This window comes from Anolis carolinensis, chromosome 1 (assembly GCF_035594765.1).
Source record: "Anolis carolinensis isolate JA03-04 chromosome 1, rAnoCar3.1.pri, whole genome shotgun sequence".
NCBI classification, from domain to species: Eukaryota; Metazoa; Chordata; class Lepidosauria; order Squamata; family Dactyloidae; genus Anolis; species Anolis carolinensis.
The window spans coordinates 54,372,944-54,396,841 of NC_085841.1; the positions used below are offsets into that span (position 1 = coordinate 54,372,944).

The 23,898-nt window shown below is 38.1% G+C and overlaps 2 protein-coding genes across 6 annotated transcripts in view; one reads left to right on the plus strand and one right to left on the minus strand.

The window, feature by feature from the left end:
* cebpzos (CEBPZ opposite strand) lies at positions 1–5,485 on the plus strand. Of its 4 annotated transcripts, none has more exons than XM_016990643.2 (5): positions 1–158; positions 2,178–2,304; positions 4,706–4,750; positions 4,907–4,991; positions 5,078–5,485. In XM_016990643.2, the coding sequence occupies exons 2-4, from the start codon at positions 2,199–2,201 to the stop codon at positions 4,987–4,989; spliced, it is 234 nt and encodes a 77-aa protein (XP_016846132.1). In that variant the 5' UTR covers positions 1–158; positions 2,178–2,198; the 3' UTR covers positions 4,990–4,991; positions 5,078–5,485. The 4 variants fall into 4 exon arrangements, with proteins under 4 accessions (XP_016846132.1, XP_016846131.1, XP_062830687.1 ...); XM_016990642.2 differs by lacking the exon at positions 1–158 and adding an exon at positions 240–370; XM_062974617.1 differs by lacking the exon at positions 1–158 and adding an exon at positions 1,417–1,722.
* Positions 4,892–23,898, minus strand: part of cebpz (CCAAT enhancer binding protein zeta) — a 21,726-nt gene continuing 2,719 nt past the window's right edge. Inside the window, exons 2-16 of one of the 2 annotated variants that reach the window (XM_008125681.3) lie at positions 21,288–22,828; positions 20,027–20,258; positions 19,446–19,602; positions 18,722–18,810; positions 16,699–16,752; positions 16,012–16,114; positions 15,838–15,906; positions 15,137–15,203; positions 13,510–13,610; positions 12,468–12,528; positions 10,597–10,787; positions 7,302–7,382; positions 6,577–6,632; positions 6,406–6,487; positions 4,892–5,178 (exon numbers count right to left, since the gene is read on the minus strand). In XM_008125681.3, coding sequence (XP_008123888.2) covers positions 5,039–5,178; positions 6,406–6,487; positions 6,577–6,632; positions 7,302–7,382; positions 10,597–10,787; positions 12,468–12,528; positions 13,510–13,610; positions 15,137–15,203; positions 15,838–15,906; positions 16,012–16,114; positions 16,699–16,752; positions 18,722–18,810; positions 19,446–19,602; positions 20,027–20,258; positions 21,288–22,828 — 3,024 coding nt within the window. In that variant the 3' untranslated portion in view covers positions 4,892–5,038. Of the gene's footprint in view, positions 5,179–6,405; positions 6,488–6,576; positions 6,636–7,301; positions 7,383–10,596; positions 10,788–12,467; positions 12,529–13,509; positions 13,611–15,136; positions 15,204–15,837; positions 15,907–16,011; positions 16,115–16,698; positions 16,753–18,721; positions 18,811–19,445; positions 19,603–20,026; positions 20,259–21,287; positions 22,829–23,898 lie in introns of both variants that reach the window. The other variant, XM_008125674.3, reaches the window with a different exon arrangement.

The window sequence follows — 23,898 nt, forward strand, 5'->3', positions numbered from 1 at the left end:
GCGTAAACATCTCTCCAGTACCCTTGCCCTGCGCAGGCGCAGTTGTATCTTTCCGCCTGAAGTGAAACTCAGCCAATCAAGAAGGGGACGCATGGAAGAGTGAGTGTAGAAAGCTTGCCTCTTGCCTTTCGCTTCGCAGCGCGCATGTGCTGTTGTTGGTAAGTCTTGCTTGTACTCTTCGAGATGGTGCGAGGCACTGCCACGCCAAGGAAAACGACTGGATTTTACGGGGAGAGGCGTGGCCAAGAGAGGGCAAGGATGAGGCAACGCGAGGGGAGGGGTCCAGAAGCCATGACGCAATGACGCTGGTGCGCCTTGCCCTCCGGTTGCTGACGGAGTTGGGCTGTCGATGAGACAGTGCGCATGCGCAGTATGCTTAATTGACGGCTCTGTTATCGAAAGCTTTCATAGCTGGAATCGCTGGGTTGCTGTGAGTTTTCCGGGCTGTATGGCTATGTTCCAGAAACATTCTCTCCTGACGTTTTGCCCACATCTATGGCAGGCATCCTCAGAGGTTGTGAGGTATATTGGAAACTTAAGCAAGAGAGGTTTATGTATCTGTGGAAGGTCCAGGGTGGGAGAAAGAAATAATATAATAATAATAACTATATTTCGCCTCCATCTCCCCGAAGGAATACATGGAAACAAGCACAATCCAACAAAAATTAAAACCAAACATGAATTAAAACATATCTCAATAGAATCAATAGAAAGAAGAGTGTTGTTCTTTATTTACTGTCCTGATTTTAGAGGGGTTTTTTTAATACTGGTAGCCAGATTTTGTTCATTTTCATGTTTTCCTCCATCCTGTTGAAATTGTCCACATGCTTGTGGATTTCAGTGGCTTCTCTGTGTAGTCTGACATGGTGGTTGTTAGAGTGGTCCAGAATTTCTGTGTTTTCAAATAATATGCTGTGTCCAGGTTGTGTCAGATTACCCAGAGAAGCCATTGAAATCCACATGCACGTGGACAATTTCAAAAGAAAGGAGAAAACCATGAAAATGAACAAAATCTGGCTACCAGTATTTAAAAACTCAAAATCAGGACAGTAAATAAAGAACAACACTCTGAAAACAGGAGAATTCCAGACATGAAACAATCAGGACCAGTTAACATCTCCCAACAAAGGATTCCCCCAGGCAGGAAGCAGCCAGACTTTGAAGCTGCAAGGCTTTCCCGTGCTAATCAAGGTGATTAATTGCAACATACACACTTGCCTCCAACAGACAAAGAGTTCTTTCTCCCACCCTGGACCTTCCAGAGATATATAAACCTCACTGACCTAGTTTCCAATATACCTCACAACCTCGGAAGATGCCTACCATAGATGTGGGTGAAACGTCAGGAGATAATGCTTCAGGAACATGGCCATACAGCCCAGAAAACTCACAGTAACCCAGTGACAGTGGACTGATATTTCCCTGTATTTGCAGGAAAATTATGGTGTATCTACACTGAGGAATTAATGCAGTTTGACACCACTTTAACTGTCATGACCAATTAAAGACCTTATAAAATTACTGCTCCCATGATTCCATAGCATTGAGCTCTGACAGTTAAAGTGGTGTCAAACAGCATTAACTCTACAATGTAGATACACCCTAATACAGCATTACTCACATATAGGATTCAAGGTGTATCCTGTGTCCATTGCATTAGGTTTCTCTGAAGTGAGGGCCTGAGTGCCACTTTAATCTGGCCTAATGGCTTTTCATCAAAAGGTACCAAATGTCTGAATTGAAATGCAGTTTTTGAGATGAGCTCAGAAACCCTGTTGCAACTGATTTTCAAATGTACCTCAGCACCTTCCTCTAATCAATGCATGGGGGGTTCCTATTATATTAGTAATAAATATAGCAGCTTTTATTTGGTGATCGAGATGATATGTATCCTGCTACTAGTTTAGCACTGAGCCTTAACGTGTTAATTTTGATAGCACATTCCACTGTTAAACAGATGTGACCACCTGGAAATTACTTCAACCAATATGAGGCTATTAACTTTACTAATAGGCTGATGCAGACTCTAGTTTTCCCTTCCTTTCAAACATCCTCTGAGGTAATTTTCAAAGTTGCTACAGCCTCCATTCAGCCAGTCAGTCAGTACAAAGCAGTGTTTGTTGTTATATTGCTCTTCTTTCCTGAACTTTAGTATATCTCTCTGCTTCTGTTACTAGACATTGGGGACTGGCTGTGCCATGAAACCTCACTTAGCAAAAAAGATCTTCAAAGGAGTTTTGTTTCTGGAATGTCTTGGCGTGGCTGGAGCTTACGCGCTGTATTTCAAAATGGACACAAGTCAAGGTATTTATATTTTTAAAAATCTTACACTATGCCAGATAACTGTGAAGAGTCTGTGGTTGATAACACTATGTAACACAATTTTTATTCCTGGGTTATAAATGTCATTTCCCAATTGGTTCCATCATTCAAACTTTGCTTTTGTGGGATATCCTGCAGCACATTTTGCTATAGTTTTTCAATGAATATGGTATCTCATCAAGTCTCAACCAATTCAACATAGTTTGTGGCAGTCACAAAAACATTTTTTGGAGTGTAACAACTACTTTCATAGTAAGTACCACACAGTTAAACAAGAATACTATCAAACCTGGAACAAAACTTTTTCAAATTTTGTTACATAGTGTAATTGTCTGAAGAGTTAATAACTAGGAACTAGGAAAAAAGATAGAATATTAAAATTCCAGTTTGTTTCTTAACCGGACTAGTCAAACGTTGCATTTCCATTTGGAAAAGCTGCCTTACTTTATAATCCCCGTTTTTGTTTTCACCCATATATAGATCTATTTTTTATATATACCGCCAAGGCATGTGTGTCCATCTTTCATAGCTTCCTTAACTTCTAGGGGTCAAGCAGAAAACAGAAAGGTTACGGAAATCTGAAGTATCCTTCCATTAAAAAAAAAGTATTTCTATTTGGAACACTATTTACACAGTTAAAACCATTTTCTGAATCTACTTCAAATGCAGGTTGTGGAATCTAGAATGTTGTCATTTGCTGACATCTGCTAATTATTCATTTCATATTAAGTCTTATGTTTTTATGTATTTACTGCAGCATAGAGAGGAACAGTTGTGGAGGGAGAGGTGTATGTTCATATGATTATAAGGGTTTTTTTTAAAACCCACATAATTCCAAGACTGTATAAGAAGTTTCCTTGTTCTACTCAGCATATAGTTAAGATTTGCCTTTTAATAATGAGTTATGAATTCTAGCCTTACACAGGGGATCTTTAGGACAAGTCACATGGGTCAGTCAACGCCTGCAGCCCGAATCCATGTCATTTTATGTGGCCCCTCAGATGCTGGACTCCAACTCGTGTATTCCTCATTATTTGACATCATGGCTAGAGCTGAGGGCAGTTGGGATACAGTAACATCTGGAAGGTTGCACTTTGTCCTGTTTACTCAGGATAATGAGATTTGCATCAAGATACAAGGTTTAGGAATATGTTGTATCTGATTTTTAAATGTCTTTAAATCTTTCCCCAACCTCAGAGCCAAAAGTGCTGTTGGGTTGCAATTCCCATTATCTACAAGGCCGATAATCAAATGTGATGGGAGTTGTCATTCAGTAACATCTGGGAACCCAAACTGGGTATATTAAAAAACACCAACCACTACATAAAAGGATTATAGTTGGCCCTCTGTGTCCACAGATTCAATGGCCCTTTGAAGGCAACCCTAAGGCTGATGTGGCCCTTGATGAAAATGGGTTTGACACTCCTTGGATAAAGCAAAGTTGGGCAAGATGCAGCTAAGCTACAACTCCAATACAGCCAACAGTGAGCAGTGCTAGAAGTCCAACAGTATCTGGAAAAACATAGTTTGGCTGTCTCTATATTATTGCCAACCCAAATATTCGGTTCTGCTCAAGAGAACTGTCTTGTGAATCTGCTGCGTGTCACACTGGGCAGTAGCAAAAAGAGAAACAGCACCTTTAACAAGCCATAAATTCTTTAAGATCTCAGTGGAAAATTTTGGAAAGCTCAAATTAAATTGAAATTCCAGGCTCCTTCTATGCTGCCATATAATCCAGATTATCAAAGCAGAAAATCCACATTATCTGGTTGAACTGGATTGTCTACACTGCTATATAATCAAGTTCAAAGCAGATAATCTAGATTTTATGTTGCAATGTAGAAGGGGCCCATCAAGGCATCATATGGAATGATGCTTCAAGAATCTGGGATTTTATGGGAATGTACTTTGTCAGACAATTCACATTCCCAAAGGAAACCCAACTTTTACTTTGATAAGATGTCTTAATGTCACTGCCACACAATGACATTAAGGGTGACCCTCCCATGCTGCTTTATTGAAAGATGTAGTTGGCAAGTTTGCCAATAGTTTCATCTTTGGCTGAAAGAATGTAATTTGACAAAAGACCACCCAGAGGGTTTCCATGGCTGAGCAGGGTCTCATGTAGCCATAGTCCAACACACAATGATTATTATTATTGCATACTATACTCGTAATACTGACAAAAGCAATGCCTAAAGTATCATTAACTTATTCCATTCATCTAACACACTGTGATGCTTTTGGGAATAACACAATGATTAAGCTACAGGGGGAAAGTAATAAATACCAATATGTTAGAAAAAGTCATTATGTGAAATTGTTGTAATTGTTGTAACTAAAGCCTGTTCAGCATCAAAAATATACTTTCTTCTCCCTTCAGAATTCAGGCAAAAAATGAACAGGAGATACCCTTCTATCCTGGAAGGTATGTTTTAGTAATCTGTTATTAATAGCATAGTTTCCCGTCAACCCTTTTAATAACATTTCAGTGCAAAAGGAAATCTGCTTCCTCAAAGTTATATACTCAAAAATCCATCTATCATTCTGCCATGAATAAAATAAGACATTTCTATCTTCACAGTTTATTACAAAAGTAATGAGTGGTCTGGTATATATGGCAAAAGGGAGAAAGATCAAGAGACATGGTTAAGCAGCAGAAACTAGATGTAAGTAAAACAAAATTTAAAATAGTTTATATAAAATGGGATTGTATTTATTTTTTGTTCTTTTTGATTCTGTATTTGTTTTTCAGCGGTTTGTGCCTGAACTTCTTTTTCTGCTTGATGATACTTTTCATATCCTTATTGTGAATCCACTTGTCACGTTCTGCCTCCCACTTGAGCTGTTTGAAATCTAATGGAGGAAGAAAAGAAACAAGTTACATACATTAATGGACTAACTAGATCCCTTGAATGTTTGACACTGAGGTTTTCTATGCATTTGAAGAAGACTGAATAGATTATTAGACCAAAAAACATGAATGGGGCACAACGACTACAAGCTGATTGGCACAAAAAAACCCCAAGTATTCTGTTTATAATAGTCTCTTACTATTCAGAATTAAGTATTTTACATTGTAGTAGTATTCTACTGATGTAGGTGCATTTGATGAAATGGTCTGGAATTCATGAATGCTAGAATAAACAAATCAACCACAAAAGTGCTGATTTTTTAAGTCTTTTGTGTTCAAAATAAAATTTGAAATTGTTTCTGAACAGGCTGTCACATTTACAACTTATGAATTTCAAATATTCTATAGCCTGCTAAGGCCATTATTTACACAAAATCTTTCAACAGGAATATATTCCATCTGTCTCATACACTGACTGGCAAATACTGCCTCACTCCTATGGGGGGAACTGTGCCCCCAAAGCCTAGATCTAGCCATATAAACATTTCTGGAAGATCAGGATGATAGTGTAATGAAAACTTCTCTAGCCATTGCTGCCAGGAAAGCTTAAATACATAACTGAACCAGAACACAGAACCCATGTGTGAAAAATTAAAGCAAAATATTTGTTTCAGTCATATAATCTTAGTGTTGCAATACCTGAATAATTATAACTACTTCTACTACTACTGCTACTACACTTCACCCAAGTTTTATTTCACACACTGAATACATATGCTGTAATAGCAGAGCTTAACTGGGTCAAATGAGTACAAAGTAATTTTTGTTACTGCATTTGAACTGTCAGCCTGAAAGGGCTGAGAATTATAACCACTCATTTCCATGTCTAAGATGGCTTCCTTATCCAGATGTAAGAGAAATAGTAAGTTAACTATCATTAATTTCTGTAGAACTTCAATTTTATCTGAGAAACTCAATCCTGCAGCAAAAAATGCTTTAAAAAATCTTTGTTATTGCAGAAGATTGGTGCTGTTGTCCAGCTTAAGCACACACTGAATCCTGTTTCCAGAAAATGCAGCAAAATCTACTCCAATATTTAACTTATCTACATGGCATGAAATAATATGTAATTATTTCCAACATTCAAAAAGGTTACTTGTTTCTAATCTAAATGACTATAGAATAATTTGCAGAAAAAGAAAGAAAAATTTTATGGAAAAGTTACTTACTTGCATTATCTCTGTTTGCCATTGCATTCATCCCAATACTATCGAATTTGGACCCAACGTTTTCATCCAGTAAGTACCCAAACTTCAAAATAAACAACAACAAAAAGATTAGTTCTTTGAATATCATAAAAGCAGATCATTTTGATAGATAAAGAATTTAGGGACACCTACTTCTTCTGCAGCAGCATGCATGCGAGTATCTTTTTTTCGTTTCTTGCCTTCCTTTGCTGCTTTTAAAATAAATAATAACAGTTCAGCCAACTGTTCCAAATTCTAATCTTCCTTCTTTTCTAACTTCCAAGAAAACTAGTTCCATCCCTCCCCCAGACTTGAAATAAAAAATGGCATTAAACTGGCAGCTTCTAATTCTTTTCCTAAGAAAACATTGCATAATATTTAGCAACTTACAATTGTAAAGTTATAGTATCATTCAACAAAAGTAATACATTCATTTTACTAAAGTTCTAAACAGTATTTTGTCCCTAATTGTTAGCAAATTTCAGGTGCTGTACTACAAAAAAGTGCATTTATTTTAAAAACATGAATAAATGCTTTGCATTCTTTTGTCTTCCTCCGCAAGTCTGTATTTCTCCCAAAATTGTTTTGCAAGATTCTAGCAACAAACCTATTCTGTTTACAATACAAATAGATTAATCCCATCAAAGCACCAACTTAAAACATTTTAAAATCTAACAAGCAAGCAATAAAACACTAAAATCCAGTACATCCATTTTAAAACATTCCCTTGGTAAGTTCTATCATTGAAATTAAATCCTTTATCTCTGTTCATACATACAAAACTCCCTCTCTCCCAGAAATCCTATGTGATTGAAGAATATAGTTCCAACAAAGGGAAGCCAATCCCGTAAGCTGTGTACAGTTCTCATGTTCCTTACCTTTAATCGATGTAGTGAAGTCAATTTCTTTTTTTCTTTTGCCTTTTGTATTTACAGGTTTGACTTGATCTTTATTTTTATCTGTTATAAAAAAAAGCTGTTAGGCTTCATTCAGAGTATATAATAAAACTGAAGCCTGATGTAAAATTTGTGCACTTTTTTGCAGAGAAAACAATGGAATCCTAGAAATAATAGTATTTTCAGTTACTACATACACATCTCACAGACCTTTTACTCCTGGTTATTTCAGAGATACATACAGAATGGCCCTTAATAGCAAAACTGCATTTTTTTCAGTGGTGTGTTCTATATAGATGGACAAAATTGGAACAGATATGCAGCACTGCTTTTGGTTTAAATATCAGCTTGATTTTCAGCTTATTTTAGAGGTTCTGTCAGGTTTTTGAAGACATATAAGAGGATGGAAGATGAAAGCCATTTTGTTTGCAGATACTGAATTGAAGAGCAGATTGGAAGAAAAATCCAGAATTTTAGAGAGGAAAGGAGGCTCTGGGGCCTTGATCAGCTGATGCCAAAGAAGGGCATCAGCTCTCTGCTGTTATCCACCCCATGTCTATTGACTAAGAAACAATTCTGCCACACCTAAAGCTTTATGCTCAAAATTTTCTTTCCCAGCACAAAGTAACTAGGAATCAGCTTAAACTAAAAAATACGATTCAGCCCGAAAGTCAGGGCATGTAGAAAGACACATGGATGTTCCTGGGAAGTCCAACACAGCCCTACTCTGGATGCCTCTAATAGATCTGCTCAGGCCCCAAGCAGCCCTTAAGCCTCCTACCTTGTTGAAGGATGAAAAAATTGCCCAGCATCACTCAATGGGCTGCTAGAACACAATGGAATTGTTCTGGGTTTCCCACAGCCAAACACAACTCACCAACTATGGTACAACACAGAACTAAATGTTCAGCATTCATCCACGTAAAACACACTTCTGTATCAGGTTGAATCAGTGTGATTTCATGCAACAGTATTTTTGGACTGACCAGAAGACCCATTAGTGGGAGGAGAGAGATATGGATGCAGTTGTCACAAGAATGTCTTTGATATGTTTGGAATTGGAGATGCTCATAGATGTCTTAACTTATTCATGCAGATGTATACACCAACAGGTTATACCCTTGCAATCTCAAATCGTCTGAGCATTGTGAGCTATGTCAGCTCCTCCCAAACATCTGCTGTGATTTATGTAATAGCATTTAGACTTTCTAATCCAGCAGCACAAGCAAAAATGGAGCAATTGTCACAGCTTTTTTTCAGTTTGGGGAAGCAAGCTATTTTTACACAGAATAATCCCAGGAGAACAGATTTCTATTTGGAAGCCAATAACGCATACAGCTGGCACATTGAAGCAGCTCTGAAACAGTATATTGACTTTAGAAGAACAAGTACAGACTGTCAGAAAGTCCTCCTGAGGGGGAAAGAAATGCAATGATTCTATGGGGTATGCGACTTTTGAGACAGACATAGTAAGCCAAGAAATAAAATGGAATCTTATGTGACCTAATGTTATGCAGGCAGTCCCCAAATTATAAACAAGATAGGTTTAGTAGATTTGTTCTTACGTTGAATTTTTAAATGTAACTCCAGCCATATCTATCTATCTTTGTGTAGCAAAGGGAAGGGTTAACATCCCTGTGGTGTTTGTTTTGTGGTCTATGCCCCTGTTCAGATTATTTCATCACACTTTCTGTCCCTGTGATTATTGGATTTTGAAAAATTTGGCTTGTTGAGGAAACAAGGATTGGTGATAAAGCCTCAGTGGAGACATGTTTTTGCCATGATCTCTTTCAGGAGTGAATTTTCCTTCTGTTGTCTCACCCTCGTTCTTAACTATGAGTCATTTGTACTTCGGATATTTGTAACTCAGGGACTGACTGTACTTAATTTTGAAAACTGTAGTTTCAGGAAAATGAATATGAAATTCAGTTGTAAATACTGTATTTCACCACATAATAGTCACACTTTCCCTTTTCCCCTTCACAAAAGGAAGGTGGAGTAATAATAATAATAATAATAATAATAATAATAATAATAATAATAATTTATTTTTCTATCCCGCTTCCATTTCCCCGAACAGACTTGGGGTGGCTAACATGGGGCCAAGCCCAAAAACAGAAACAAAGTATGGCAAGTTAAAACAAGTATAAATAACTAAATAAACAGTAGCAACACAACAATCGAATAAAATAAACAGATTAAAACACAGTAATACAATGTAACACCATAATAACCAGATAAAAAATAAAATAATAAAAAAACAAACATCACCACTAATGGATAAAATGGGGGCAGTCAAGTCAGAAAGTGTATGGTTTCAAGACCATCTAATAAAGTGTCTGGACAGAGTGTCGAAAAGTTGTCTGGGATAATTTGGGATAGGAAGAAAAATAAGGTGAAGAAAAGCAGTATGTCTATGAGATGGGTCTGTCATGTCGTTGATTGTTCGAATGCACGCTGGAAAAGTCATGTTTTTAGTTGTTTAATAAAGGCAGTATTATACAGTATTATAATAATACAACTATTATACAGTAAAATATGCATAACAGGCCAGCAGTCTTAGGCTTCGGCTGCCTGTAGCTTCTAGGGAAACATGGCTGGGGAAAAGAAGAGGGACGTCCAGCTGGTTCTCTGGCCTCTCTCCTCTTCCTCCAAGGGAGACTTCCACTGTTTCCTGGGCCAGCCCCTTAGCTCCAAGCTCAGCCCAACTCAGCCTCTGACATGACCACAGGGCTCCGCCTCGGTCCCAGAGCATAAAAAGCCTCAAGGAAACCAGGAAGGAGAGCTGGGAAAGGGAGCAGAAGAAGAGTGAAAGGCCTTCCCTTCATCATCCAGTGAGGGGCCCTTTATCTGAGTGTGGGGGGATATGCATATGTTTCTCACCATGGGGGGAGCAGAATTGGGGAAGAGACACCCCCATGCTCTCCTCAGATGCAGAATTGGAGAGAGGCACAGTGAACAAGGCCCCATTGTTCTCCCAAGTAGGCACGCGGGTGGGTGCAGGCTCATTCGTCCATGCGCCTGTCCTTGGAGCTGTTCTGAAGGGAAGATGCACATGCGCAGATGCATCTATTATGCAAGTAATTCTTAAATATCCTAACTGGGGCCGCAAAAATGTGGATACAACTATTACATGATCGCAACTATTATGGGATGAAATGCGGTATGTTTGGCTGGTATCAGCTGTCAAGAGACTTGAACATGTATTTCTTTTCACACATCTTAAAAACAAAATGTTAACAATTACAGTGAGCAACTTTTAATATTTTTATGTTACCTGGGATGTTGTCATCATCTGACACATCCATGAAAACCCCTCCTTCTTCATCGGCCTCTTCTCCGAAGTCTTCATCCATGCTTCCTAGAGAAACTTCTTCTTCATCAAGGTCATCAAAATCATCCTCATCAGAATCTTCCCAATCTGCCGCATCATCCTGGCTTTTCTTTTTCCCTTTGCTTTTTATGTTTCTGGAAATTTTTTTAAAAAAACCTTTTAAACAGAAATCTACTTGTACATTTTTATTATACTTTAGTACATTGAGAAAGTGGAAGCAAACTTGAATTTAACTTGTACTTAAAGCTGTCAAAAATACTTCTAAAGATTCTGGTATGTATTATTAAAGCTGTCCTCTCTTAAGAAGGTTTAAGTATTTAAATGAGGAAAATCAGAAGTACTGTGCACATTATTGGGGAGAAGTAGGCTTCCCCTCTGTGAAAAGGGACTTTCACAGTGCAACTGATCCCTATCCCCACTATCTCCAACATACAGAGAGACAGCATGTCTTCCATATTCTCAACAAACCTTTCCCAAGGTGACTCAGTGTGCTAGGAAGAGAGAAGTAAGAAATAAAGAATGGCTCTCGTCAAACCTATATAGTTCTTTCATCATGGATACCATGCTTGAGGTGGGGAGTTATATCCCCAATACATCTCATATCTAAATTCAACCCTACACAAACTGTGATGCTATTATTCAAGACAAATTATATGTTACCATTTCGATTCCAAAAAAGCTTTAATGGTTGTCTCAGCATTTTGTATCACAACAACCCTAAAAATTAGAAATTACGTAGTGTGAATTCAAACACCTTGAAAGGCAGACAGATATGAGCATATACTGCTTTTGGATAGTGTTTTGGATCTCCCCAGCCCGAATCAACTGTGGCTCACTGAATCACAAAGACTGATATTCCCCATTCCCACCCTCTCACTGGGCAAGGCTTTCTCAAGATCTAAAAGCTTTGGTCCTGTTTATGCAGTTTCAGGCCCATTTGAGTCCTTTTTCCGAAGAGAAAATCATCCAAAATAGAGTTCTTAAAAAAAAAAAAAAGACCTCTCCTAAGGACTAGGGAGAGGTCTTTTTTAAAGGTCTAAGGCAGCATGAAGGCCAAAAACATGGCAAAACTGCCCCTTTATGCCCCCAGAGAGTTTCTGGCAATTAGTAAAAACAAACACTGAGATCCTTGCATGGCAGAGGCAACTGCAATGACCTTTCTCAAAATCCAGTACTCTAAAACCCACCTTTAAAGCCAGACAGATGAATCAAGTTGAAAGAATTCTGAAGCACTGGTGAGCAAGGTACTAAAGGATAATGCATCCAGCACTGTGGCTTGCTGACAAACACCACAGAATTCCTGGTGTGGCTGCCTGGCCTGGGTTTTAATGGGTATTTGAAATCGTGTCAAGAACACCATGACTGTAAACATGAAAACCGGGCTTTGAGGGCAAAATCTAGCTTATGACAGTGCACATACTGAACAGGATGCCAACTGAAGGGGCGGGGAATGGACTGGGAGTGTGGCCCTACATGATCCCTTGTGGGTTCTATGAGACCCTTTACTGCCAATAATTGCCTGTCATTGCTCTAATTTCTCACAGTTTCTTGCAACTGGTTCAGATTCCCAAAATCAAACAGTACAGTATGTTTTTTTTTATGAAGAAACTCCGGTAACTTCATAGTAAGAAGACTGGGGGTAATCCCAGCAATGATGTTGCCATGTTTTAGGAAAGATTTAGTGACAACTAAAGCTAACTGCTTTTTTTTAAAGAGTGAAGGGTTATAGAAGAGGCCTGTGACATAATGTATCATATACTATACACTCAGGTCATACTGCTACTGCAATATTTTTTTCCATTAAAAAAACTTACCCAGCAAAATTAAGGTCATCTTTGATATCTGAATCAAAACAATTATCTTGTTCAAATGAATCTGAAAAGAAAGCAGATAGAGAGATCTGATTCAACAATATCAACATAGTACAATATACCACATATACTTGTGTATAAGTCAACCTCATTTATAAGTCGAGACCAAAATTATGAATTTTGATATGGCCCATGGATGGTCAGGGGTCATTTTGAGAAAAGGAAAAAGCACCAATGCTGAGTAAGGGGGCCTATCACCCCTGGCTTGTGCCATTTTCTCACCAGGCATCCAAAAAGGCCAGAAATGGCACTACAATGAAGAGATTTAAAAAAGGCTGGTGCTTATTTTAGGTTTGGCCAGGTTGGACTAAGCTCTCCCTTTCTACGGGATGGTTCATTTTTTGGTCAGAGTTAAGGTACACTACTTACACTGACCTGTAGATAAATCATCCCAGATGTTTTGAGTCATTTTTTTAAACTAAAAGTTCTCATTATACACAAATATACCGTATACAAAAGTTTATAAAATAAACCAATACCATTTATTAAAACTTGCAATATGTGTGGTATATCCTTGCAAGGTGGAGATGTGCCCCCCTTGCACGGACACGAAGCCCATCAAATCTTATTCTATTCCATACAGCCTCCCAGAACATCCTATAAGGATTGATAATCAAAATAATTTTAACTTTTTCAGGTAATTATTTTGTCCTTAAAACGTCTCCAAACTTCAAGCTCTTTTCCACACCAACCCTCCACCCAAACAACAGAAAATATCTTAAAACAAAATTAAAGTGGCATCACATTACTTCTGGTTGCATTCCTGATTCAGATATTCAATTTAACCAATTTGTGCAGATATCCCTAAAAGCACTAAACTGCTATGTTAACCTTCCTGCACTCCAAACCCATCCATCTTAATTGAGACTACACACTCATCTACTGATCAGACACAGATGATCTCCCAAAGAATTTCCCCCTTTCAAGCAAATTCAAAATATTCTATAAGTATCCTGGATGAAGAGAACAAGTGAGGACAGCTTACCTAATGCTCTTTCAAATTCATCATCATCCACATCTTCTACACTTTCATCATCCCTTGTGGGTTTCCGTTTCTCCTTCTGCATATCTATCTTCTTATAAAATCTGAATATTAAAAAGAGCACTGTCTATATGCACATAAAATCAAATCAAACATAAAAGTTCATGAAAAAGCCTTTTCCTTTGCTGTTTTTTAGTAAGACCATGCCAGTTTTGGAATCTGAACAGGGTCAAAAACATTTTATTTTGAAATTATGGCTAACTGTATTAATAAATATTGTTTGCACTATTATTGAAGCTCCATAGTATTCGTTTTATACCAAATAATTTTCAAAAATTAATTGTAGTGTTCCCTGGTGAAGAATAATTGGGCTCCAAAACACTCTGGACAATAAATATATTTGTATATACAGCACTGTTTTCCAACTGTTACAGATCACATTAATATAAAATGTGATTATTAGGATGAGTTGGTTTTTAAAGTACTATAGAAATAATTAAACATTATATTGATTGAAAGTAATTCATTCCTGTCCTAAAGGGAAATGGGTTACTATCCCCTAACAACCCAAGACTGGAATATCACACTATGACAATGGTATTAGGCCTGTGGTCCTCCAGGTGTTTTGGACATCAGCACCCAGAATTCCTTGCCATTGCACTAGCTGGCTATAGTTTCTAAGATTTGGAGGCCCAAACATCTGAAGGGCCACAAGTTTGACACATCTGCTGCAGTGAGACATCAAAAATTTCAATGGACTTCAATCAAAGCACCTTTTCAAAGTAAAACTAACAGAGCATTTTGTTCAGGTCAGTTGCGATGAATTCCTTTCAATACTGAAGACAAAAAGTCACATTGTTTGACAATGCTTTTAAGTGAAATAAGAACTGCTTCCCTACAGAGTGAAATATTACTCTAAACATATTACATTACATATGGTATTATAAATCTGATTCGGTTCCTCCTATTGTAGTCATCTGCTACAATCTACTGCTTTGCTTAATGCACCTTGACTTTTGTCTTCTGTCCAACATCTAGATCAGGGCTTCTTGCATTTTTTCCACTCACGACCCTTTTCTGCCCAATATTTTTTATGTGGCCTCAGGTATATAGGAATATAAAATAAATATAAAAAGTAAACATTCGCCGATAATAAATCAGGATCTGCAAGACTTGCTAACAGGCTGATTTTCCTTTCTATGATGTACAACAGAAGCATTTTCTGCAGAGTCAACTGTAAACACTGCACATTGTTGCTAAGATTTATGTAAATAGTTACATTCAGAAACCTTTTATTGTTGCCATTTTTTGTAATACCAACATTGGATTAAGGTGATCCTGTTTGGGGTAGGGCCCATAGTTTAAGAAGCAGTCATCTAGATAAAGGCCAATTTCTATAATTTTAACTGACACAAATGTTCAATCATGTTTTTGCCATAAGGCCTAAAAGTATGAATAATTTCAGAGTCAGAACTCTTGAGCATAATTCAGGTTCCAAATTCTCAGGCACACATACAGCGAGGGAGAGAAGTATTTTGTAAAACAACTTTCAAGAATGAAACAAGAAACCATTACATAGGAAGCAAAATTGAGAGCAGTGGATATAGAGAAGGAACAAATATTTTCTTACCTGTGAAAGAAAACTTCATCTACAGGAATTTTGCTTTCATCTTGTGCAAGAAACTCCTTACTATTAACTAGAAATAGATACGATGATTGTTTTATCAAATAATCTTTTAAAGTACATCACTAAATCAATTTCAGCAACAACAACAAAAGATAGGCTTAATTTCATGGTAAACAGACAGTGACTGATGGTGCAACCTGAGATGACCTGGGTGACATAGATCATGGATTCTGTGTTCTCCTTTTTAAAGTACTGCTCCTAAGGGATTTCTGTACCCATTTAACAAATTTCACAACAAAAGCAACTATTTTCCTTTTTAGAGAAAAAAACAGAGATACTTAAATCAGAGCAGGGATATACAGTGTTAAACATTGTAGTTGTTTACTATCAGTGTATCCTTAGAAAATAAGAGTTTGTGTTCATGAGTAGACTTTTCCACTCAGGAAGATTACTACTGCAACAGAAATAATGCTTCTAGCAAGGTATTAATGAATCTAATAAGATATTCAAGAAACATTAGCTACCCCAAAGCCTTTTACCAGATATTAATTTCATTCCTTACATCCCAATGCCCAAAACCATTCAGTTTCAACCGGTGGTGCACTTCCATTAACAGATAAACTCTTACTTGACTGGAAGCATCCATGAATTAAAAAAGAGCAAGAAAAATTAGTAATCCAACAGCTTGACTATGCATTACTTACCTGCAAGATTCCGCACATTGTTCATAGATTGTTTCTTCTTTGGTTGCATGACTACACTGCTGGTGTTTTCTGGAAAAGAATGTCAAGAAGTCATACAAAGTTATAATTGCCATTCACATTTGTGCATACAATCTGTTAAGATCATTAAACCCAATGCTGATAGGACTTTCATACCTTTTCCCTTATGAACTTTGGGGTTTCTATAAACAAAACGATCCAAGAATCTCATCAGTGTGAAATCCTGTAGAGGGTCACCTGAATATTCAATATAATTACCCTGAAACAAAGAAAACAGTCATGATGACGATTTGCATAAAAAATGGATAACTGGATAACAATAGTAGAAAGTTCACATAAGTTTAAATTTAACTAACAAAAAGGTGATCCTGAAAATCTGAGTCAGATAAGCAAAAATGAAAACATGTCTCTCATTCTCTTTCGAGACCTGGATGCCATTATGTAAGGTAAACTGGACTAAGGTCTTCCAAGCTCCAAACGAATGATAACCATTATTTCCTGCATTCATAATTGGACTTTCAATATGCCAAATCGAAAGCACGGAATAGAACAGAGGTGCAGAGAAAAGAAACAGACATGTTTTCCTTGCGTACTGCTTTATCATGGGATTTGAGAGCTATGCCCATTTAAACAAGATGGAAAACCAGGACAATGACTCCACCAGAAAATCCTACACATTTAATAATAAAATCCTACACATTTAATCATAGGTCCACTAGTCATTTGTCACTCCTTTCTACATCTACAAGGAAGTGACAAGAGTCCTTCTATATGCAAAGATGTGTGAAGAGGAAGACAAAGCACTAACCTAAGTCATGAAAAAATAGTAAAAGATCAACTAACCTCTAAGATAGTTTTTGCAAAAAAGGACACAGATGGATGAAAGTGCTCTGAAAGCTGAAAAAAGAAAATCAAAACAAGAATATTGACTTTTTAATAAATATTTGTTTAAATACACAGTATTCCTTTTTATAAAGATGGGGGTCTACCATATCACCCGGAACTTTGACTTCACAAAAACTGTCCAGACCCTCTTAGAAAACCGCAGCTTCTATGTGGAGTTTCAGGGCCAGAAAAGCAGATGGAGGAGGCAAAAGAATGGTTTACCCCAAGGCAGCGTTCTTGCACCGACCTTATTTAACATCTTCACGAACGATCAGCCACAACCACCACTCACAAAGAGCTTTATATATGCTGATGACCTTGGCCTTACAACACAAGCAAAAGATTTTGAAACAGTTGAAAAGCAACTCACCAATGCCTTGAAAGATCTCTCCAGCTACTACAAAGAGAACCACCTGAAGCCTAACCCTGCCAAGACACAAGTGTGTGCTTTCCACCTACGTAACCGCGAAGCCAACAGGAAACTGAAAGTTACTTGGGAAGGCTAAGAGCTCGAACACTGTTTCCATCCTAAATACCTTGGTGTCACCTTAGACCGAACACTAACATATAGGAAACACTGCATGAACACCAAGCACAAAGTAGCTGCACGCAATAACATCCTGCGGAAACTGACTGGCAGCTCATGGGGAGCAGACCCACAAGTAATAAGAACATCAGCCCTGGCCTTGTCTTTCTCAACTGCAGAGTATGCCTGTCCTGTTTGGCACAAGTCTGCCCATGCAAAGCAGGTGGACATAGCACTGAATGAAACATGCAGAATCATCACGGGATGCCTTAAACCTACACCTGTTGATAAACTCCACAAGTTAGCTGGCATTGCCCCTCCTGACGTGCGACGGGAAGTTGCTGCTAACAGTGAGAGAAAAAAGGTCGAACATTGTGAAAGCCACCCACTGCATGGCTATCAGCCTCCTCCCACCAGACTCAAATCAAGGAAGGGCTTCATGAGAACCACCACTCCTCTTGATGTTCCTCCAGCAACAGCAAGGGTGTCTCTCTGGGCAGCTAAACCTGGCAATTCTAACTGGATGCCCCCCCAAGAGGGTCTTCCTCCAGGGGCAAACCAGGAATGGGCAACTTGGAAGTCCCTGAACAGACTCAGAAGTGGAGTGGGCAGATCAAAAGACAACTTGGCAAGGTGGCACTACCTGGAGGAATCCTCCACCTTGTGTGACTGTGGAGCTGAACAAACAACTCAGCATATGTATGCTTGCCCACAATGCCCTGCCTCATGTACGGAGGAGGAGTTGTTTAAAGCTACAGGCAATGCGGTTGCTGTTGCCCGCTTTTGGTCCAAAACTATTTAGTTGCTTGTGATTTCTTTTCTTTTCTATTTTATTTCCATTATTTGAAATGTATTTGCTATACCAATGCTTTTGACACGAAATAAATAAATAAATAAACACAATAAGGCCATTGAACAATGTTAGTTTGTACCATAATATCTATTGTTTGCTCTAGAGCAGTGTTTCTCAAACTGTGCTCCTCTAGGTGTTTTGGACTTCAGCTCCCAGAAATCCCAGCCAGTTTACCATCTGAAGTCCAAAACATCTGGAGGAGCACAGTTTGAGAACCACTGCTCTAGAGGAAAAGAAGGATAATTTTTCCACACTCTGTAGATTCACTTGTCAAAAATAGACACTGGTTCTTGGCCACACAGTGAGGGAACACCATATACACATTTTGCTTGCCCAGTAAGCATTGCTATAAATTGTGCCAAATGAGATATTGCTTCAGTAAAAACAACACATGAATGTTGCAAACCTTGCATTTCACTTCCTGTGAAGAATCTCAGCCCTTCAATGGAATTAACCTCCCCTTAAAACATAAGCAATGCAATTACATCATCTAATCAAGAACAAATCAAGCAAATTTCAACAGACATCTATGTTTCCTTTCATTAAAAACATATCTTATTTCCTGCTAATTTTCCCCTCCATAAAATTCAAAAAAACAGTACCTTCTTTAATTCCCAAAAACTAGTTTTATCAGCTCCACAGTACAAAGGATTTCGATGTAATGGATCATAGCCACCCTTATTTATGCCACCTGAAAAAGGCAAGAAGTTTTATGCTTTGGTCATAAGGAGATAATTAAAACAAGAACAAGATAGATATGTCTTCTGCTGTAAACCACATAAAAATATACAAGAAGATATATGGATTCTCCACTGATTACATAAAAACTGATCTCCATATGCCTTCAGTTCAAATAGGAAAAGTCAAGTAAGGGTTTGGCCAATTAATATGAACAGGCATTACTAATGTGTGTACAGCATCCCATACTTTTGAACATATAAAAAAGAAGGCTCCAGTTAACAGCTTTGGGAAATCAAACTCCCCGTGTGTAAAACGATGATCTACCTGAAATGACAACTGGGTACATTGAAGGCAAATTAAATGTTGCATTGTACCTCCAAAAATGGAAATAAGATGAGAAGATACAGCAGTAGCCACAATGCCTCTGGTCCTTATGATGTCCAAACACTTGTTTAGAAAGAAGCAAGAGTCAGTCCTACCCTTCGGCAGAATGAGGAAGCTGCCTCAAGCAGCTGATGGTGGGGAGTAGCAAGAAAAATGTTCTTCAAGCTAATGTTTGCAAATTTTATAAAATTCTAAAAGGACTTCAAACCATTCCATTCAGTGTTACCTATTGGCAGCCCACAATCTGTCTAATATGGTTACCTTCTAGATTCTGGTGATGTACCCATGATGCTTCTGAAATGGGGTCATGATAGGTCAAAGTCTTTTCCACTGTTTTTCTTCCCACTTCTTTATCAGCTTGTACACTGTCACCCTCATCTTCCTCAAGATCACGGAAATGCTCCTCCTCATCAGATTCCTAGGAAATAAACCCACTCAAAATGTAAGAATCATAAAACGAATGCAACAACACTGAAATCAAAAGGATCAGTACCAAGAGGGATACAGCATAGTTGTCTTCCAAAGTGACACTAAAAAAAGATAGCTAGAAATCTGCCCTAGAAATCCAAGTAATACCTGGAAGCAGAAAAATTAATCAGCAGCAAATTTATTAGAGTGTTACTGAAAAAGATCCCTAAAATGTTGAAAATGTTTTAGCTTTGACATATTCCTGTACAGTGGAGGGGAGAGGGAAAGTGAAGCCCATGTAGTACCAGAATCCAATTTTATGTTACTTGATGACCCCACCAGCAATTACTTAACTGCTTTTCTAGTGATGCTCTTGCCACCACTAGAAATAAAAAGTGGATTGAAAAAGAAATGATTAAAGAAGGACAACTTACCACATGATCTTGCAGCTGTACCCTTAAGCCTGGTTTTACTTTGAGAAGTTCAGACACAAGATATAATGCTCCACAAGTGAATGGTGGTGTTTGTCCACATGTCACTTGCAGCAGTCGCTTCACAAAAGCTTTCACCCGCCGCAATACCACATCCGCCTTCAAAGATTTGTAGACAAGGTTCAGAAACATTGACTGTTTGGCACATAGTGCCAATCCTGGATCCAGAAGTTTCCTACAAAAATATATAATCAACAACACTGATGTGTGATAATACTGTTTTAAATTGTATGTGAGGCACTGAATTTTTGCCATTTATTTGATGTGAACCGCTTTGAGTCCCCCCAGGGGTGAGAAAAGCAGTATATAAATGAAATAAATAATAATAATAAATCTCTGCTGATGGTTAAACTGAAAGCTACTGAATCAAATTGGGAACATAAAACTAAACTATGAGTTAGCGTATGTTCTACATTCAAAGTACTGACTACATTTGATTACACGTAGTATAGTATCATTTTACCTTCCTGGTTTGGTGCAAATAGTAATTTACATCGGATTAAAAGTCATGACTGCAATCACACTTTTCAGTGTTTATTCCCAATAGCCACTTTCAATTTTGGCTTTTTTAAAATATTTGAATCAGAAGTGGAAATGAATGGAAAAATAAGAGAATCTCTAAAAAGGCCAAGGCTCAATCCTTCTTTATCCAATTTTAATCAGAAGGAAAACCTCTGAAGAGTTCAAAATAGTGGTGAGCAAGTTCTTCAAATGTTGCTGGATTTCAACTCCTGGCATTTTTCACTTCTCTATTCTAGCTAGAGGTCATAGAAGCTATCATCCAACACAAGGAGGGCCATACATTATCCACCCCAATTTAAAAAGCAGATAATCTTAAAGACCAACTAAGACCAATAATGCCCCAGCATTATATCATGACAACAAACTGATCAAAGCAGGCTTGCAAAATCTGTAACCCTCCAGGTGTTTGGAACTCCAATCCCCAGAAGACCTAGCCAACTTGTCCAATGGTCAGAAACTGGGAACTGTGCCCAAAACACCTGGAGGACCACAGATTGTGCAGACCTAACTTAAGGAATCGGTTTAGGACATTATTACAGGTATGGAGATCAAGGAAGTGATATTTTCATGTCACTACAGTATATTCACAATTAAATGCATTTAATGTCAAGACATCTGTGATCAGTAATTTCCATGCCTGAAAATGCAGTGTCCTTAAAGTAGCGTTGTATATTATTCTTACTTGTACAAAGCTGTGTAATACCGGTCAGACACAGTCTGATTTGAGTCCATCACTTGGAACAGCAACATCAAAGCCTGGATGCTAGTGCTGAAATTCACAAGATGTAGAACTTTAAACAAGGTATCCATCTCCTCCTTTATTTTGTCATCGCTAGCCCGAGCATAAGGGTAAGCTCTGTTCACTCCTGTCAACAGAGCACTAAGCATTTTAGACTCAACGTCTTTCTTTTTGATACAAGACCGAAAAAAGGAAAAGTAGAGCATTATGAGCTTGTTAGCCAGTTCGCATTCCTCATGACTCAAAACCATCTGGTTCAAAAAGCAAATTGCATAGTACTGAGCTTTGGGGCTTATATTGGACCTGTAGAGAAGTCTCTCTACCTCATTACACACCACGCCTTTCATGTTGGGATGTTTATGAAGCAATGTCTCTAGGAGATAAGATGCTTTTGTGGCTACTTTGTTTTGTGGATCTCCCAGTTTATTCACCAATTGCACAAGGAAAGCTTTCTCTTGCTCTACTTTGTTACAGAGAAGTTCATGAGCAACAGAAAGTGCACGGCCCTTTGTTGCCACCAAGGGATCATGAGTCAGTGATTCTAACACTTCCACAAATTCAGCCACCCAGTGCTTCAAATGATGCTCGAAGTACCACAAAATCAGCCGCCTGTCCCTTGAATCCCTGTTGCCACTCGACAACTGCTCCAGTGTGTTGAAAGGATGCTGAGAGAAAGTGTACAGCTTTCGACTGTCTGGTAGAAGATGCGTTATGAGAAGCTCTTTGAAAGTATCCAAAGCCATTAAGCTCTGTCTTCTGCTGCCTTTCTTTTTGATCAGATTCACCAGGGTTTCTATAAACTGAAGTGAGTGAACGGCAGCATCCTGGATGAGAAGGGTCATGGCAGCCATTCGGTCGGCAAGAGTGCCAGATGACACTACAGTTTTCATCCACGCAGAAGATCCTTTTTGCAGATTTGTTTTGTTCTTATACAGATCTGTTTCCTGTTGGTACAGTTTCTGGGCCAAAACCTTGTAATTAGAAACAAGAGATGGATTCTGGGATTCGGTAGAAAATTCATTGGTATATTCCAGATCATACCATTTGCCTCCTGGTTTTATCAGCAATGCCTGTCGTTCGTGAAACTGAAAGGTTTCTTCTTCCTTTGCTTTTTTTGTTCCAAGTGACAAAACACTCTTTTCATTACTATCAGAAACCAGCTTTTTCTTGCCATCTTTGGCATTACCTGACTGTGTTTTCTCTGTACGTCCTTTTACTATTTTTCCGTTTTCTTTCACTTCAGGTGTATTCACTTTTTTTTGTTTTCCTTTTTCTCTTTGGGGTGTTTTTTCTTCTTTTTCTGCTGCCTCCTCCTCCTCCTCTTTGTTTTCCACTACAAAGAGTTTCTCTGAATATTTATTCACACCTAGTGAGCTTACAAAAGCCTCCAGTTCACCTTGATTTAGATCATCAATTGCTCCTTTTTTGCCGCCATCCACAATTTCTTCTGTTTCATCCAAAGCAGCAAGCATAATATAGTCTTGCTGTATAAAACAAACAAAAAATTGTTAAGGTGCTTCATTAACGCTCTTACAAAATAGAAACAACATTGTATTTATTTATTTAACTCCTTTACTCCTGGGATATCATTGGTGATAATCAGCCAAATCACACATGAGTATACCATATATGCTGACTGTAACTCAGCTCTTGAATTCAGAGCAAACAAATAAGCTTCTTTATATCACTGAAGACATATGCATAAGGCTGACAAAAAGGTGAGAATTCCCTTCACATAGGGCTGGAATCTCAAGAAGAAGAATAAAAAAGTAACAGGAGTACAGTGCAGTTTGCCGTCAGTGTTATGCATATAACCAGTAGGATTAAGCAGTACTCTAGACCACTGTTTATTAAACTGTGGGTCCTGATCCTTGGTTCAATGTTGGGGTCACAAAAATGTTGGCAACACTAAACAGTTTCTGGATATCACCTAAGTCTTAATGGCTATTTTAGACATTTACATGAATCTCTTGTGCAATGTTTACAGTGGACTCTGAAGAAAATACTTCAGCTGTACTTCATAAAAAGAAAAATTAGCCTGTTTAGCAAGCTTTGCAAATGCTGGTTTGTTATCAGTGATTGTTTTTTATACCTACTTTATATACCTATATATACCTGAGGCCATGTAAAGATTTCTCGGGTGGAAAGTAGTTACGAGTGGAAAACATTTAGAAAGTCCTGGTCTAGGCAGTACATTTGACACTCTCCCCACTTTCTTGAAAGTGTGCAATGCCACCTCCAACGAACACAACTTACTACAGGTTATTCCTTCACAGCTTTTCTGTATGTTTTTAGTAGATTAGGGCAGTCAAAGTGCTTCTCCAACCTGCCAATTTCTATCAACTGTATTTTAGCTCCCTCTCCATTTTTTTAAGAATACTGCTGCAAAAGTCTGTCCTTAAAACTTACCATAAATAACAAATATAATAACGGAATGTCTATGAATATAGAGACATTCTCAGAAAAAGAAGTCTTTTCTTTCTATCCTCGTGGAACCCAGGCTCTTATGCTAAGTAACTGGTCGGTTATGAGACATGAAATGCTCAAAACCACT

What these genes read in the sequence shown, in the direction of transcription:
- cebpzos (XM_062974613.1), top strand. Translation starts at nt 2,018, where the DNA reads ATGCAGACTCTAGTTTTCCCTTCCTTTCAAACATCCTCTGAG. An exon ending in CCTTTCAAACATCCTCTGAG is followed by an intron (nt 2,060 to 2,177) that starts GTAATTTTCAAA and finishes TTCTGTTACTAG; the next exon opens with ACATTGGGGACTGGCTGTGC. An exon ending in CAAAATGGACACAAGTCAAG is followed by an intron (nt 2,305 to 4,705) that starts GTATTTATATTT and finishes TTCTCCCTTCAG; the next exon opens with AATTCAGGCAAAAAATGAAC.